Here is an 18763-nt window from a genome sequence, read left to right as displayed (position 1 = left end):
TCTCATTCCCATCCACCACCCTTTCACTCCCTCTTTATTCGCCTCCCCCTCCCCCATCCCCTCCCCCCTCTCATTCCCTCCCCTCCCCACTAACTCCCACACCACACAACCAACCCCCCCACCACTCAAACCACCCCACACCCCACACAACCAACCCTACCCACCCCCCACACTCCCACAACCAACCAACCCCAACCCACCCTCAACTCAACCCCAAACACCCACCCCAACACCCCCCACCAACCCACCCCCACACACACCACCCACCCACACCAACCAACCCCACCACCAAAAACCACCCCCACCACCACCCCAACCACCCACCACACAACAACACCACCCACCCACCACCAACACAACCACCCCCACCCACCCCCACCCCAAACAACCCCACCCCACCAACCCCAACACCCCCACCAACCAACCCACAACACCCACCACACCCAACAACCAACCACCCCACCACCCCAAACAACACCCCCCACCCACCACCAACCAAAACCAACACCACCCCCAACCCACCCCACACCAACCACCCCCAACACACCCACACCCAACCACCACCCCCCACACCCCACCAACCCCAACCCAACCCCACCCACCCTACCACCCACCCACCAACAACCACACCCCACCCACACCACAACCCCACCCCTCACCCCACCAAACAACCCACACCCCACCCACCCACACCCAACCAAACCACCACCACCCCACCCACCCACAAACAACCACCCCACCACCAACCCCCACACACACCACCCCACCAACCACCCCCACACCCAACCACCCCACAAACCACACCACCCCTCCCACAACCACCCCACACCAAACCCCCTCCCACCCCTCCACCCCCACCCCACCACCATCAATCCACCCCTCCCACAACCCTCCCACCACACCAACAAACCACCCACACCCCAACAACCACCCTCACCCCACCCACCACCACCTACCCCTCCCCCAACCAAACACACCCACCCCCCCACACCCCCCCCCAAACCAAAACACCACCCCAACCCCCACACCCCACCCCACACACCCCCCAACCACACACCCCCCAACCACCCCACAACACACCCACCCCACCCACCCCCAACCAACCACCCCACCAACAACCCCCAACAATCCCCCCCACCCCACCCCACACCAAACCCCAAACAACCCCACCCCCACCACCACAACAACACCCCCCCACACCCCAACCACCCCCCACCCCACACCAACCAACAACCACCCCCCCACCCACCAAACCACCAACCACCCACCCCCCACCCCAACCAACCAACACCCCACCACCACCCCACAACCAACCCACCCCCCCACACAAACAACCCACCCCCCCCACCCACCCCCACAACAACCACCCCACCACCCCCACACCCACCCACCCCCACCCCACCCACCCCCACAAACAACCCCAACCCCCCCCACCCCTCACAACCCACACCCACCCCACCCCCCACAACATCCCCACCCCACCCACCACCCACCACTCCCCACCACCACCCCACCCCCCACACCCACAACCAACCCCACCCACCCCCACTCCAACCCACCCTCCACTCCCCACCCACCCTCCACACCAACCCCCACCACCCCCACAATCCCCACCACCACCCCACCCACCCCCCCACACCAAACCCCTACACCCAACCCACCCACCCCACACCAACCAACAACCACCACCCACCCAACCACCCCCCCCCACCACCCATCAACCCCACCCCTTCCCCTCACCCATCCCACCCTCAACCTCCACCACCCAACCTCCCACCCCCCCTCATTCAATCCACCTCCACCACCCACTCCCTCCCCCTCTTCATTCACCACCCTCCCTCCCTCCCCCTCTTCATTCCCCTCCACAACCCCCTCCCTCTCCCTCTTCATTCCCCTCACCCCATCTCCCTCCCCTCTTCATTCCACTCCACCACCCCCTCCAACCCCTCTTCATTCCCCTCCACCTCCCACTCCCTCCCCCTCTTCAATCCCTTCCCCCTCTCTCCCCTTCTTCATTCCCCGACCCCTCCTCCTCCCTCCCCCTCTTCATTCACCTGCACCTACCCCTTCCTCCCCCTCTTCATTCCACTCCAACACCCACTCGCCCCCCCTCTTCATTCCCATCCACCACCCTTTCCCACCCCCTCGTCATTTGCCACCCCTCCCCCTCCCTAGCACGCCCCATCCCTCCCCCTCTTCATTCCCCTCTACCACCCCCTCCCTCCCCTCTTTATTCCACTCAACCACCCCTCCCTCCCCCACCCTCCCACTCTTCATTCCCCTCCCCCTCCTCCTCCCACCCCCTCTTCATTCACCTCCACCTACCCCTCCCTCCCCCTCTTCATTCCACTCCACCACCCCCTCCCTCCCCCTCCCAGCACCTCGCCCTCTTCATTGCCCTCCACCAACCCCTCCCTCCCCAATTCATTCTTCACCACTTCCCCTTCCCTCCCCCTCCCTGCCCCTCTTCATTCCCCTCCCCACCCTCCCCCTCTTCATTCCCCTCCCCGTCCTCCACCTTCCCCCTCTTCATTCCCCTCCACCAACCCCTCCATCCCCCTCTTCATTCCCCTCCACATCCCCCTCCCTCCCCCTCCTCATTCCCCTCTAACACCCCTCCCTCCCCTCTTCATTCTTCACCACCTCCCCCTCCCTCCCCCTCTTCATTCCCCTCTACCACCCCCTCCCTCCCCTCTTTATTCCACTCCACCACCCCCTCCCTCCTCCGCGTCATTGCCCTCCACCAACCCCTCCCTCCCCCTCGTCATTCCCCTCCACCATCCCCTCTGTACGCCACTTCATACTTCACCACCTCCCCATCCCTCCCCCTCCCTCCCCCTCCTCCTCCCTCCCCCTCTTCATTCCACTCCACCAACCCCTCCCTCCCCCTCTTCATTCCCCTCCACCATCCCCTCCCTCCCCCACTTCATTCTTCACCACCACCCCCTCCCTCCCCCTATTCATTTCCCGCCCCCTCGCTCCCCCTCTTCAATGACCTCCACCTACCCCTCCCTCCCCCTCTTCATTCCACTCCACCACCCCCCTCCCCCTCTTCATTCCCCCCACCCCCTCCCCACCACCCCTCCTCCCCTCTCATCCCCTACCTGCCCCTTCCTCCCCATCTTCATTCCAATCCACCTCACTCACCCGCCCCCTCTTCATTCCACCCCACCCCCCTCCCCTCCCTCCATTCCCTCCCTCCCCTCCCCTTCCCTCCCCATAACATACCCATCCACCACCCCCCTCGCACCCCATCTTAATTGTCCTCCACCTCCCCCTCCCTTCCCCTCTTCTTTCACCTTCACCTCCCCTCCCTCCCCCTCTTCATTCCCCTCCACCACCCCCCCCCTCCCCCTCATCATTCCCCTCTACCTGCCCCTTCCTCCCCATCTTCATTCCAATCCACCTCACTCTCCCGCCCCCTCTTCATTCCCCTCAACCACCCCCTCCCTCCCCTTCTCATTCCCCTCCACCTCCCCCTCCCTCCCCTTTTCATTCCCCTCCACCTCCCCTCGCACCCCATCTTCATTGTTCACCACCTCCCCCTCCCTCACCGTTCCGCCCCCTCCCTCCCCCTCCCTCACCCTCCCTCCCCCTCGTCCTCCCTCCCCCTCTTCATTCACCTCCACCTACCCCTACCTCCCCCTCTTCATTCCACTCCACCAACCCCTACCTCCCCCTCTTCATTCCCCCTCCCTCCCCGTACCACCCCCTCCTCATTGCCCTCCACCAACCCCTCCCTCCCCCTCTTCATTCCCCTCCACCATCCCCTCCCTCCCCCTCTTATTCCACTCAACCACCCCTTCCCTCCCCCTCTTCATTCCCCTCCCCCACCCTCCCACTCTTCATTCCCTCCCCCTCCTCCTCCCTCCCCCTCTTCATTCACCTCCACCTACCCCTCCCTCCCCCTCTTCATTCCACTCCACCACCCACTCCCTCCCCCTCCCCGTACCTTGCCCTCTTCATTGCCCTCCACCAACCCCTCCCTCCCCCTCATCATTCCCCTCCCTCCCCAATTCATTCTTCACCACCTCCCCTTCCCTCCCCCTCCCTGACCCTCTTCGTTCCCCTCCCCTCCCTCCCCCTCTTCATTCCCCCTCTTCATTCACCTCCACCTACCCCTCCCTCCCCCTCTTCATTCCACTCCACCACCCCCTCCCTCCCCCTCCCCGGAGCTCACCCTCTTAATTGCCCTCCACCTTCCCCTCCCTACCCCTCTTCATTCCCCTCCATCACCCCCTCCCTCCCCCTCTTCATTCCCCTCCCCCGCCTCCTCCCTCCCCCTCATCATCACCTCCACCTACCCCTCCCACCCCTCTCATTCCCCTCCACCTCCCCTTCCCCTCCCTACCCCACTTCATTCCCCTCCACCACCCCCCTCCCTCCCCCTCTTCATTCCCCTCCCCCGCCTCCTCCCTCCCCCTCTTCATTCACCTCCACCTACCCCTCCCTCCCCTCTTCATTCCCCTCCACCACCCTCTCCCCCCCACTCTTCATTCCCTTCCACCTCCCCCTCTTCATTCCCCTCCACCACCCCCTCCCTCCTTCTTCATTCCCCTCTACCAGCCCCTCCCTCCCCATCTTCATTCCCATCCACCTCCTCTCCCTCCCCCACTTCATTCCCCTCCACCTCCCTCTCCCTCGCCCTCTTCATTGCCATCCACCAACCCCTCCCTCCCCCTCTTCATTCCCCTCCACCTCCCTCTCCCTCGCCCTCTTCATTGCCCTCCTCCAACCCCTCCCTCCCCCTCTTCATTCCCCTCCCCCTCCTCCTCCCACCCCTCTTCATTCACCTCCACCTACACCTCCCTCCCCCTCTTCATTCCCATCCACCACCCCCTCCCTCCCCCTCATCATTCCCCTCCCTCCCCAATTCATTCTTCACCACCTCCCCTTCCCTCCCCCTCCCTGCCCCTCTTCATTCCCCTCCCCTCCCTCCCCCTCTTCATTCACCTCCTCCTACCACTCCCTCCCCATCTTCATTCCCCTCCCCCTCCTCCTCCCTCCCACTCTTAATTCACCTCCACCTCCCCCTCACTCCCCCTCTTTATTCCACTGCACCTCCCCCTCCCTCCCCCCACTTTATTCCACTCCACCACCCCCTCCACAACCCCCTCCCTCTCCTCTTCTTTCCCCTCTAACACCCCCTCCCTCCCCCTCTTCATTCTTAACCACCTCCCCCTCCCTCCCCCTCTTCATTCCGCTCCACCACCCCCTCCATCCCCCTCTTGTTTCCCCTCCACCATCCCCACCATCCGCCCCTTCATACGTCACCACCTCCCCCTCCCTCCGCCTCCCTCCCCCTCTTCATTCCCCACCCCCTCTCTCCCCCTATTCATTCACCTCCACCTCCCCCTCCCTACCCCTCTTCATTCCACTCCACCAACCCCTCCCTCCCCCTCTTCATTCCCCTACCTCCCCCACTTCATTCTTCACCACCTCCCCCTCCCTCCCCCTCTTCATTCCCCTCCACCAACCCCTCCATCCCCCTCCTCATTCCACTCCAAAACCCCCTCCCTCCCCTCTTCATTCTTCTCCATCTCCCCCTCCCTCCCCCTCTTCATTTCCCTCTACCACCCCCTCCCACCCCTCTTCATTCCACTCCCCCACCCCCTCCCTCCCCCTCGTCATTGCCCTCCACCAACCCCTCCCTCACCCTCTTCATTCCCCTCCACCATCCCCTCCATCCGCCACTTCATTCTTCACCACCTCCACCACCCCCTCCCTCCCCCTCCCCGTACCACCCCGTCTTCATTGCCCTTCCACCAACCCCACCCTCCCCCTCTTCATTCTTCACCACCTCCCACTCCCTCCCCCTCTTTATTCCCTTCCCCCTCTCTCCCCCTCTTCATTCCCTGACCCTTCCTCCTCCCTCCCCCTCTTCATTCACCTGCACCTACCCCTTCCTCCCCCTCTTCATTCCACTCCAACACCCACTCCCTCCCCCTCTTCATTCCCATCCACTACCCTTTCCCTCCCCCTCGTCATTTGCCACCCCTCTCCCTCCCTAGCCCGCCCCCTCCCTCCCCCTCTTCATTCCCCTCCCCATCCCGCTCCCTCCCCTCTTCATTCCCAAAGACCACCTCCTCCCTCCCCATCTTCATTCACCTCCACCTACCCCACCCTCCCCCTCTTCATTCCACCCTACCACCCCCGCCCACCCCCTCTTCATTCCCCCCCTCCATCCCCCTCGTCATTCCACGCCAACACCCCTTCCCTCCCCCTCCCACTCCTTCCCCCTCTTCATTCCCCTCCCCATCCCGCTCCCTGCCCCTCTTCATTCCCATCCACCACCGCATCCCTCCCACTCTTTATTCCCGTCCCCCTCCCTCCCACTCTTCATTCCCATCCCCCTCCCTCCCACTCTTCATTCCACTACACCTCCCCCTCTTCATTCCACTACACCTCCCCCTCCCTCCCCCTCTTTATTCCACTCAACCACCCCCTCCCTCCCCCTCTTCATTCCCCTCGCCCACCCTCCCACTCTTCATTCCCCTCCCCCTCCTCCTCCCACCCCCTCTTCATTCACCTCCACCTACCCCTCCCTCCCCCTCTTCATTCCACTCCACCACCCCCTCCCTTCCCCTCCCCGTACCTCGCCCTCTTCATTGCCCTCCACCAAGCCCTCCCTCCCCCTCATCATTCCCCTCCATCATCCCCTCCCTCCCCAATTCATTCTTCACCACCTCCCCTTCCCTCCCCCTCCCTGCCCCTCTTCATTCCCCTCCCCTCCCTCCCCCTCTTCATTCCCTCCCCGTCCTCCACCTTCCCCCTCTTCATTCCCCTCCACCAACCCCTCCATCCACCTCTTCATTCCCCTCCACATCCCCCTCCCTCTCCCTCCTCATTCCCCTCTAACACCCCCTCTCTCCCCTCTTCATTCTTCACCACCTCCCCCTCCCTCCCCCTCTTCATTCCCCTCTACCAACCCCTCCCTCCCCTATTTATTCCACTCCACCACCCCCTCCCTCCTCCTCAGCATTGCCCTCCACCAACCCCTCCCTCCCCCTCGTCATTCCCCTCCACCATCCCCTCCGTACGCCACTTCATACTTCACCACCTCCCCATCCCTCCCCTTCCCTCCCCCTCCTCCTCCCTCCCCCTCCTCCCCCCTCCCCCTCTTCATTCCCCTCCACCATCCCCTCCCTCCCCCACTTCATTCTTCACCACCACCCCCTCCCTCCCCTTATTCATTTCCCGCCCACTCTCTCCCCCTCTTCAATGACCTCCACCTACCACTCCCTCCCCCTCTTCATTCCACTCCACCACCCCCTCCCTCCCCCTCTTCATTCCCCTCCACCACCCCCTCCCTCCCCCTCATCATTCCCCTCTACCTGCCCCTTCCTCCCCATCTTCATTCCCATCCACCTCACTCTCCCTCCCCCTCTTCATTCCAATCCACCTCCCCCTCCCTTCCCCTCTTCATTCTCCTCCACCTCCCCATCCCTCCCCCTCTTCATTCCCCTCAACCACCCCCTCCCTCCCCTTTTCATTCCCCTCCACCTCCCCCTCCCTCCCCTTTTCATTCCCCTCCACCTCCCCCTCGCACCCCATCTTCATTCTCCTCCACCTCCCCCTCCCTTCCCCTCTTCTTTCACCTCCACCTCCCCTCCCTCCCCTCTTCATTCCACTCCACCACCCCCTCCCTCCCCCTCGTCATTGCCCACCACCAACCCCACCCTCCCCCTCTTCATTCCCCTCCACCATCCCCTCCATCCGTCACTTCATTTTTCACCCCCTCCCCCTCCCTCCCGCTCCCTCCCCCTCGTCCGCCCTCCCCCTCTTCATTCACCTCCACCTACCCCTCCCTCCCCCTCTTCATTCCACTCCACCAACCCCTACCTCCCCCTCCTCATTCCCCCTCCCTCCCCGTACCACCCCCTCTTCATTCCCATCCACCTCCTCTCCCTCCCCCTCTTCATTCCCCTCCACCTCCTTCTCCCTCGCCCTCTTCATTGCCCTCCACCAACCCCTCCCTCCCCCTCTTCATTCCCCTCCACCATCCCCTCCCTCCCCCACTTCATTCTTCACCACCTCCCCCTCCCTCCCCCTCCTCCTCCCACCCCTCTTCATTCACCTCCACCTACACCTCCCTCCCCCTCTTCATTCCACTCCAACACCCCCTCCCGCCCCTCTTCATTCCCACCCACCTACCCCTCCCTCCCCATCTTCATTCCCCTCCCCCTCCTCCTCCCTCCCACTCTTCATTCACCTCCACCTACCCCTCCTTCCCCCTCTTCATTCATCTCCACCTCCACCTCCCTCCCCATCTTCATTCCCCTCCCCCTCCTCCTCCCTCCCACTCTTCATTCACCTCCACCACCCCCTCCCTCCCCCTACCCGGAGCCCACCCGCTTCATTGCCCTCCACCATCCCCTCCCTCCCCCACTTCATTCTTCACCACCTACCCCTCCCTCCCCCTCTTCATTCCACTCCACCACCCGCTCCCTCCCCCTCTTCATTCCCCTCCCCTGCCTCCTCCCTACCCCTCTTCATTCACCTCCACCTACCCCTCCCTCCCCTCTTCATTCCCATCCACCTCCCCCTCCCTCCCCCTCTTCATTCCCCTCCACCGCACACTCCCTCAACCCTCCTCATTCCACTCCACCACCCCTCCCTCCGCCTCTTCATTCTCCTCCACCACCCCCTCCCTACCCCTTTTCATTCTTCTCCACCTCCCCCTCCCTACCCCTCTTCCTTCCCCTCCCCCTCCCCCTCTTCACCCCTCTTCCTTCCCCTCCCCCTCCCCCTCTTCATTCCCATCCACCACCCCCACCCTCCCCCTCTTAATTCCCAACCACAACCCCCTCCCTCCCCCTCTTCATTCCCCTCCCCCTCTTCATTCCCCTCCCCCTCCTCCTCCCACCCCCTCTTCATTCACCTCCACCTACCGCTCCCTCCCCCTCTTCATTCCACTCCACCACCCCCTCCCCCTCCCCGAACCACCCCCTCTTCGTTGCCCTCCACCAACCCCTCCCTCCCCCTCTTCATTCCCGTCCCCCTCCCTCCCACTCTTCATTCCACTACACCTCCCCCTCCCTCCCCCTCTTTATTCCACTCAACCACCCCCTCCCTCCCCCTCTTCATTCCCCTCCCCCACCCTCCCACTCTTCATTCCCCTCCCCCTCCTCCACCCTCCCCCTCTTCATTCACCTCCACCTACCCCTCCCTCCCCCTCTTCATTACACTCCACCACCCCCTCCCTCCCTCTCCCCGTACCTTGCCCTCTTCATTGCCCTCCACCAACCCCTCCCTCCCCCTCATCATTCCCCTCCCTCCCCAATTCATTCTTCACCACCTCCCCCTCCCTGCCTCTCTTCATTCCCCTCCCCTCCCTCCCCCTCTTCATTCCCCCTCTTCATTCACCTCCACCTACCCCTCCCTCCCCATCTTCATTCCCCTCCCCCTCCTCCCTCCCACTCTTCATTCACCTCCACCTACCCCTCCCTCCCCCTCTTCATTCCACTCCACTAACCCCTCCCTCCCCCTCCCCGGAGCCCACCCTGTTCATTGCCATCCACCTTCCCCTCCCTACCCCTCTTCATTCCCCTCCACCACCCCCTCCCTCCCCCTCTTCTTTCCCCTCCCCCGCCTCCTCCCTCCCCCTCTTCATTCACCTCCACCTACCCCTCCCTCCCCTCTTCATTCCCATCCACCTCCCCCTCCCCCTCCCTCCCCCTCTTCATTCCCCTCCACCTCCCACTCCCCTCCACCTCCCACTCCCTCAACCCTCTTCATTCCCCTCCACCACCCCCTCCCCCCCACTCTTCATTCCCATCCACCTCCCCCTCTTCATTCCCCTCCACCACCCCCTCCCTCCTTCTTCATTCCCCTCTACCAGCCCCTCCCTCCCTCCCCATCTTCATTCCCATCCACCTCCTCTCCCTCCCCCTCTTCATTCCCCTCCACCTCCCTCTCCCTCGCCCTCTTCATTTCACTCCACCAACCCCTCCCTCCCCCTCTTCATTCCCATCCACATCCTCTCCCTCCCCCTCTTCATTCCCCTCCACCTCCTTCTCCCTCGCCCTCTTCATTGCCCTCCACCAACCCCTCCCTCCCCCTCTTCATTCCCCTCCACCATCCCCTCCCTCCCCCACTTCATTCTTCACCACCTCCCCCTCCCTCCCCCTCTTCATTCCCCTCCCCCTCTCTCCCCCTCTTCATTCCCCTCCCCCTCCTCCTCCCACCCCTCTTCATTCACCTCCACCTACACCTCCCTCCCCCTCTTCATTCCTCTCCAACACCCCCTCCCTCCCCCTCTTCATTCCCATCCACCACCCCCTCCCTCCCCTTCTTCATTCACCTCCACCTACCCCTCCCTCCCCATCTTCATTCCCCTCCCCCTCCTCCTCCCTCCCACTCTTCATTCACCTCCACCTACCCCTCCCTCCCCCTCTTCATTCACCTCCACCTACACCTCCCGCCCCATCTTCATTCCCCTCCCCCTCCTCCTCCCTCCCCCCCCCAGAGCCCACCCGCTTCATTGCCCTCCACCTTCCCCTCCCTACCCCTCTTCATTCTCCTCCACCATCCCCTCCCTCCCCCACTTCATTCTTCACCACCTACCCCTCCCTCCCCCTCTTCATTCCACTCCACCACCCGCTCCCTCCCACTCTTCATTCACCTCCACCTACCCCTCCCTCCCCCTCTTCATTCCACTCCACTAACCCCTCCCTCCCCCTCCCCGGAGCCCACCCTGTTCATTGCCATCCACCTTCCCCTCCCTACCCCTCTTCATTCCCCTCCACCACCCCCTCCCTCCCCCTCTTCATTCCCCTCCCCCGCCTCCTCCCTCCCCCTCTTCATTCACCTCCACCTACCCCTCCCTCCCCTCTTCATTCCCATCCACCTCCCCCTCCCCCTCCCTCCCCCTCTTCATTCCCCTCCACCTCCCACTCCCCTCCACCTCCCACTCCCTCAACCCTCTTCATTCCCCTCCACCACCCCCTCCCCCCCACTCTTCATTCCCATCCACCTCCCCCTCTTCATTCCCCTCCACCACCCCCTCCCTCCTTCTTCATTCCCCTCTACCAGCCCCTCCCTCCCTCCCCATCTTCATTCCCATCCACCTCCTCTCCCTCCCCCTCTTCATTCCCCTCCACCTCCCTCTCCCTCGCCCTCTTCATTTCACTCCACCAACCCCTCCCTCCCCCTCTTCATTCCCATCCACATCCTCTCCCTCCCCCTCTTCATTCCCCTCCACCTCCTTCTCCCTCGCCCTCTTCATTGCCCTCCACCAACCCCTCCCTCCCCCTCTTCATTCCCCTCCACCATCCCCTCCCTCCCCCACTTCATTCTTCACCACCTCCCCCTCCCTCCCCCTCTTCATTCCCCTCCCCCTCTCTCCCCCTCTTCATTCCCCTCCCCCTCCTCCTCCCACCCCTCTTCATTCACCTCCACCTACACCTCCCTCCCCCTCTTCATTCCTCTCCAACACCCCCTCCCTCCCCCTCTTCATTCCCATCCACCACCCCCTCCCTCCCCTTCTTCATTCACCTCCACCTACCCCTCCCTCCCCATCTTCATTCCCCTCCCCCTCCTCCTCCCTCCCACTCTTCATTCACCTCCACCTACCCCTCCCTCCCCCTCTTCATTCACCTCCACCTACACCTCCCGCCCCATCTTCATTCCCCTCCCCCTCCTCCTCCCTCCCCCCCCAGAGCCCACCCGCTTCATTGCCCTCCACCTTCCCCTCCCTACCCCTCTTCATTCTCCTCCACCATCCCCTCCCTCCCCCACTTCATTCTTCACCACCTACCCCTCCCTCCCCCTCTTCATTCCACTCCACCACCCGCTCCCTCCCCCTCTTCATTCCCCTCCCCCGCCTCCTCCCTACCCCTCTTCATTCACCTCCACCTACACCTCCCTCCCCTCTTCATTCCCATCCACCTCCCCCTCCCTCCCTCTCCCTCCCCCTCTTCATTCCCCTCCACCTCACACTCCCTCAACCCTCTTCATTCCACTGCACCACCCCTCCCTCCGCCTCTTTATTCTCCTCCACCACCCCCTCCCTACCCCTTTTCATTCCCCTCCACCTCCCCCTCCCCCTCTTCATTCCCATCCACCACCCCCACCCTCCCCCTCTTAATTCCCAACCACAATCCCCTCCCTCCCCCTCTTCATTCCCCTCCCCCTCTTCATTCCCCTCCCCCTCCTCCACCGTCCCCCTCTTCATTCACCTCCACCTACCGCTCTCTCCCCCTCTTCATTCCACTCCACCACCCCCTCCCCCTCCCCGAACCACCCCCTCTTTATTGCCCTCCACCAACCCCTCCCTCCCCCTCTTCATTCCCCTCCATCATCCCCTCCCTCCCCCACTTCATTCTTCACCACCTCCCCCTCCCTCCCCCTCTTCATTCCCCTCCATCATCCCCTCCCTCCCCCACTTCATTCTTCACCACCTCCCCCTCTCACCCCTCTTCATTCCCCTCCCCCTCCACCTCCCACCCTTCTTCATTCACCTCCACCTACACCTCCCTCCCCCTCTTCATTCCACTCCACCACCCCCTCCATCCGCCTCTTCATTCCCCTCCACCAACCCCTCCCTCCCCCTCTTCATTCCCATCCACCACCCTTTCCCTCCCCCTCTTCATTCGCCTCCCCCACTTCATTCCCCACCCCCTCCTCCTCCCTCCCCCTCTTCATTCACCTCCACCTACCGCACCCTGCCCCTCTTGATTCCACTCCACCACCCCCTCCCTCCCACTCCTCATTCCCCTCCCCCTCCCCGTACCACACCTTCTTCATTGCCCTCCACCAACCCCTCCCTCCCCCTCTTCATTCCCCTCCACCATCCCCTCCCTCCCCCACTTCATTCTTCACTACATCCTCCTCCCTCCCCCTCTTTATTCCCCTCCGCCTCTCTCCCCCTCTTCATTCCTCTCCCCCTCCTCCTCCCACCCCTCTTCATTCACCTCCACCTACCCCTCCCTCCCCCTCTTCATTCCACTCCACCACCCCCTCCCTCCGCCTCTTCATTCCCCTCCACCAACCCCTCCCTCATCCTCTTCATTCCACTCCAACACCCCCTCCCTCCCCCTCTTAATTCCCAACCACCACCCTTTCCCTCCCCCTCTTCATTCGCCTCCCCCTCCCTCCCCCTCTTCATTCCCCTCCCCTCCCTCCCCCGCCCCTCCCTCCCACTCTTCATTCCCCTCCCCATCCTGCTTCCTCCCCCTCTTCATTCCCCTCCCCATCCCGCTCCCTCCCCCTCTTCATTCCCATCCACCACCCCCTCCCTCCCCCTCTTCATTCCCCTCCCCCTCCCTCACACTCTTCATTCCACTAGACCTCCCCCTCCCTCCCCCTCTATTCCCATTCACCTCCCCCTGCCTCCCCCTCTTCATTCCCCTCCCCTCCCTCCCCCGCCCCTCCCTCCCACTCTTCATTCCCCTCCCCATCCTGCTTCCTCCCCCTCTTCATTCCCCTCCCCATCCCGCTCTCTCCCCCTCTTCATTCCCAACCACCTCCCCCTCCCTCCCCCTGGACCACCCCCACCCTCCCCCTCGTCATTGCCCTCCACCAACCCCTCCCTCCCCCTCTTCATTCCCCTCCACCATCCCCTCCATCCGTCACTTCATACTTCACCACCTACCCCTCCGACCCCCTCCCTCCCCCTCTTCATTCCCATCCACCACCCCCTCCCTCCCCCTCTTCATTCCCCTCCTCCTCCCTCCCCTCTTCATTCCCCTCCCTCTCCTCCTCCCTTCCCCTCTTTATTCCACTCCACCTCCCCCTCCCTCCACCTCTTCATTCCCCTCCAACACCCCACCCTCACCCTTTTCATTGCCATCCACCTCCCCCTCCCTCGCCCTCTTCATTCCCCTCCCCCACCATCCCCCTCTTCATTCCCCTCCCCCTCCCTCCCCCTTTTCATTCCCCTCCCCCTCCTCCTCCCTCCCCCTCTTCATTCACCTCCACCTACCCCTCCCTCCCCCTCTTCATTCCCCTCCACCAACCCCTCCCTCCCCTCTTCATTCCACTCCACCAACGCCTCCCTCCCCCTCTTCATGCCCATCCACCATCCTTTCCTTCCCCCTCCTCATTCGCCTCCCCCTCCCCATCCCTCCCTCTCTTCATTCCCCTCCCCCTCCCCCTTCCTCCCCCTCTTCACTCACCTCCACCTACCCCTCCCTCCCCCTCTTCATTCCCCTCCACCAACCCCTCCCTCCCCTCTTCATTCCACTCCACCAACGCCTCCCTCCCCCTTATCATGCCCATCCACCATCCTTTCCTTCCCCCTCCTCATTCACCTCCACCTACAGCTCCCTCCCCCTCTTCATTCCACTCCAACACCCCCTCCCTCCCCCTCTTCATTCCCATCCACCACCCCCTCCCTCCCCTTCTTCATTCACCTCCACCTACCCCTCCCTCCCCATCTTCATCCCCCTCCCCCTCCTCCTCCCTCCCACTCTTCATTCACTTCCACCTACCCCTCCCTCCCCCTCTTCATTCACCTCCACCTACACCTCCCGCCCCATCTTCATTCCCCTCCCCCTCCTCCTCCCTCCCACTCTTCATTCACCTCCACCTACCCCTCCCTCCCCCTCTTCATTCCACTCCACCACCCCCTCCCTCACCCTCCCCAGAGCCCACCCGCTTCATTGCCCTCCACCTTCCCCTCCCTACCCCTCTTCATTCTCCTCCACCATCCCCTCCCTCCCCCACTTCATTCTTCACCACCTACCCCTCCGTCCCCCTCTTCATTCCACTCCACCACCCGCTCCCTCCCCCTCTTCATTCCCCTCCCCCGCCTCCTCCCTACCCCTCTTCATTCACCTCCACCTACCCCTCCCACCCCTCTTCATTCCCATCCACCTCCCCCTCCCTCCCCCTCCCTCCCCCTCTTCATTCCACTCCACCACCCCTCCTTCCGCATCTTCATTCTCCTCCACCACCCCTCCCTACCCCTTTTCATTCCCCTCCACCTCCCCCTCTTCATTCCCATCCACCACCCCCACCCTCCCCCTCTTCATTCCCCTCCCCCTCTTCATTCCCCTCCCCCTCTTCATTCCCCTCCCCCTCCTCCACCCTCCCCCTCCTCCACCCTCCCCCTCTTCATTCATCTCCACCTACCGCTCCCTCCCCCTCTTCATTCCACTCCACCACCCCCTCCCCCTCCCCGAACCACCCCCTCTTCATTGCCCTCCACCAACCCCTCCCTCCCCCTCTTCATTCCCCTCCATCATCCCCTCCCTCCCCCACTTCATTCTTCACCACCTCCCCCTCCCTCCCCCTCTTCATTCCCCTCCCCCTCCACCTCCCACCCCTCTTCATTCACCTCCACCTACACCTCCCTCCCCCTCTTCATTCCACTCCACCACCCCCTCCATCCGCCTCTTCATTCCCCTCCACCAACCCCTCCCTCCCCCTCTTCATTCCACTCCAACACCCCCTCCCTCCCCCTCTTCATTGCCCTCCACCAACCCCTCCCTCCCCCTCTTCATTCCCTCCATCATCCCCTCCCTCCCCCACTTCATTCTTCACCACCTCCCCCTCCCTCCCCCTCTTCATTCCCCTCCCCCTCCACCTCCCACCCCTCTTCATTCACCTCCACCTACACCTCCCTCCCCCTCTTCATTCCACTCCAGCACCCCCTCCATCCGCCTCTTCATTCCCCTCCACCAACCCCTCCCTCCCCCTCTTCATTCCACTCCAACACCCCCTCCCTCCCCCTCTTCATTCCCATCCACCACCCTTTCCCTCCCCTCTTCATTCGCCTCCCCCACTTCATTCCCCTCCCCTTCCTCCTCCCTCCCCCTCTTCATTCACCTCCACCTACCGCACCCTCCCCCTCTTGATTCCACTCCACCACCCCCCTCCCTCCCACTCCTCATTCCCCTCCCCCTCCCCGTACCACACCTTCTTCATTGCCCTCCACCAACCCCTCCCTCCCCCTCTTCATTCCCCTCCACCATCCCCTCCCTCCCCCACTTCATTCTTCACTACATCCCCCTCCCTCCCCCTCTTTATTCCCCTCCGCCTCTCTCCCCCTTTTCATTCCTCTCCCCCTCCTCCTCCCACCCCTCTTCATTCACCTCCACCTTCCCCTCCCTCCCCCTCTTCATTCCACTCCACCACCCCCTCCCTCCGCCTCTTCATTCCCCTCCACCAACCCCTCCCTCCTCCTCTTCATTCCACTCCACCACCCCATCCCTCCGCCTCTTCATTCCCCTCCACCAACCCCTCCCTCCTCCTCTTCATTCCACTCCAACACCCCCTCCCTCCCCCTCTTAATTCCCAACCACCACCCTTTCCCTCCCCCTCTTCATTCGCCTCCCCCTCCCTCCCCCTCTTCATTCCCCGCCCCTCCCTCCCCCGCCCCTCCCTCCCACTCTTCATTCCCCTCCCCATCCCGCTTCCTCCCCCTCTTCATTCGCCTCCCCTCCCTCCCCCTCTTCATTCCCCGCCCCTCCCTCCCCGCCCCTCCCTCCCACTCTTCATTCCCCTCCCCATCCCCCTCCCTCCCCCTCTTCATTCCCCTCCCCTTCCCTCACACTCTTCATTCCACTAGACCTCCCCCTCCCTCCCCCTCCCTCCCCTTCTATTCCCATCCACCTCCCCCTGCCTCCCCCTCTTCATTCCCCTCCAACACCCCCACCCTCCCCCTTTTCATTCCCAACCACCTCCCCCTCCCTCCCCCTCGACCACCCCCACCCTCCCCCTCGTCATTGCCCTCCACCAACCCCTCCCTCCCCCTCTTCATTCCCCTCCACCATCCCCTCCATCCGTCACTTCATACTTCACCACCTACCCCTCCGACCCCCTCCCTCCCCCTCTTCATTCCCATCCACCACCCCCTCCCTCCCCCTCTTCATTCCCCTCCTCCTCCCTCCCCTCTTCACTCCCCTCCCCCTCCTCCTCCCTTCCCCTCTTTATTCCACTCCACCTCCCCCTCCCTCCACCTCTTCATTCCCCTCCAACACCCCCACCCTCACCCTTTTCATTGCCATCCACCTCCCCCTCCCTCGCCCTCTTCATTCCCCTCCCCCACCATCCCCCTCTTCATTCCTTTCCCCCTCCCTCCCCTTTTCATTCCCCTCCCCCTCCTCCTCCCTCCCCCTCTTCATTCACCTCCACCTACCCCTCCCTCCCCCTCTTCATTCCCCTCCACCAACCCCTCCCTCCCCTCTTCATTCCACTCCACCAACGCCTCCCTCCCCCTCTTCATGCCCATCCACCATCCTTTCCTTCCCCCTCCTCATTCGCCTCCCCTCCCCATCCCTCCCTCTCTTCATTCCCCTCCCCTCCCCCTTCCTCCCCCTCTTCAATCCCCCTCCCGCCCCCTCTTCATTCCCAGCCACCACCACCTCCCTCCCCCTCTTCATTCCCCTCCTCTGCCCTCCCACTGTTCATTCCACTCCACCTCCCCCTCTTTCCCCCTCTTTATTCCACTCCACCACCCCCTCCCTCCCCCTCTTCATTCCCATCCACCTCCCCCTCCCTCACCCACTTCATTCCCCACCACCTCCCCCTCCATCCCCTCTTATTTCCCATCCACCTCCCCCTTCCTCCCCCTCTTCATTCCCCTCCACCTCCCCTCCCTCCCCCTCGTCATTGCCCTCCACCAACCCCTCCCTCCCCTCTTCATTCCCCTCCACCATCCCCTCCATCCGCCACTTCATTCTTCACCACCTCCCCCTCCCTTCCCCTCCCTCCCCCTCACACCCCCTATTCCTCCCTACCCCTCTTCAATCACCTCCACCTACCCCTCCCGCCCCCTCTTCATTGCCCTCCACCTACCCCTCCCTCCCCACTTCATTCTTCACCACCTCCCCCTCCTTCCCCCACTTCATTCCCCTCCCCGTCTCCTCCCTCCCCCTCTTCATTCACGTCCCCCGTCTCCTCCATCCCCCTCTTCATTCACCTCCACCTACCCCTCCCTCCCCTCTTCATTCCCATCCACCTCCCCCTCTTCATTCCCCTCCACCTCCCACTCCCTCAACCCTCTTCATTCCCCTCCACCACCCCCTCCCCCCCACTCTTCATTCCCCTCTACCAGACCCTCCCTCACCATCTTTCATGGTGTGTGAGTGGGAATTAATTCCACTCCAGCAGGTATTAATAGAGGCCTTGATTGAATTGGCTCTTTATGGGTGTGTGAGAGGGGCTCAGTACCACTCCAGCTGGTATTGTTAGAGGCCTGGATAGAATTGGCTCCTTCCTGCTGTTTCAGTTTGACTCAGACCCAATCCAGCTGGTATTAATAGAGGTCCGGATTGATTTGGCTCCTTCCTGGTGTGTGAGTGGGACTCAGCACCACTCCAGCATGTATTAATAGACGCCTGGATTGAATTGACTCTTTCCTGGTCTGTGAGTTGGACTGAGTACCACTCCAGCTGGTATTAATAGAGGTCTGGTTTAAATTGACTCTTTCCTGCTGTGTGAGTGGGGCTCAGTACCACTCCAGCTGGTATTAATAGAGGCCTGGATTGAATTGACTCTTTCCTGGTGTGTGAGTGGGGCTCAGTACCACTCCAGCTGGTATTAATAGAGGCCTGGATTGAATTGACTCTTTCCTGGTGTGTGAGTGGGGCTCAGTACCACTCCAGCTGGTATTAATAGAGGTCTGGTTTAAATTGACTCTTTCCTGCTGTGTGAGTGGGGCTCAGTACCACTCCAGCTGGTATTAATAGAGGTCTGGTTTAAATTGACTCTTTCCTGCTGTGTGAGTGGGACTCAGTACCACTCCAACTGGTATTGATAGAGGTCTGGTTTAAATTGACTCTTTCCTGCTGTGTGAGTGGGACTCAGTACCACTCCA

The 18763-nt window shown here is 62.7% G+C and overlaps 1 protein-coding gene across 1 annotated transcript; it reads left to right on the top strand.

Moving 5' to 3' along the window:
* Positions 1-767: 767 nt before the first annotated feature.
* On the top strand, positions 768-1850 carry LOC137362360 (uncharacterized; the record flags this gene model as incomplete). The annotated part of the gene is given in 3 exon segments (XM_068026771.1): positions 768-824; positions 1780-1812; positions 1815-1850. Coding segments are annotated over 3 exon segments (126 nt in total), but the record flags the coding sequence as incomplete, so codon positions are not given.
* Positions 1851-18763: the final 16913 nt, after the last annotated feature.

Source organism: Heterodontus francisci, unplaced genomic scaffold (assembly GCF_036365525.1).
Source record: "Heterodontus francisci isolate sHetFra1 unplaced genomic scaffold, sHetFra1.hap1 HAP1_SCAFFOLD_1095, whole genome shotgun sequence".
In the NCBI taxonomy this organism is placed as follows: Eukaryota; Metazoa; Chordata; class Chondrichthyes; order Heterodontiformes; family Heterodontidae; genus Heterodontus; species Heterodontus francisci.
Note: the sequence above shows the minus strand (reverse complement) of the source record. Positions and strands in the feature narration are given on the sequence as shown.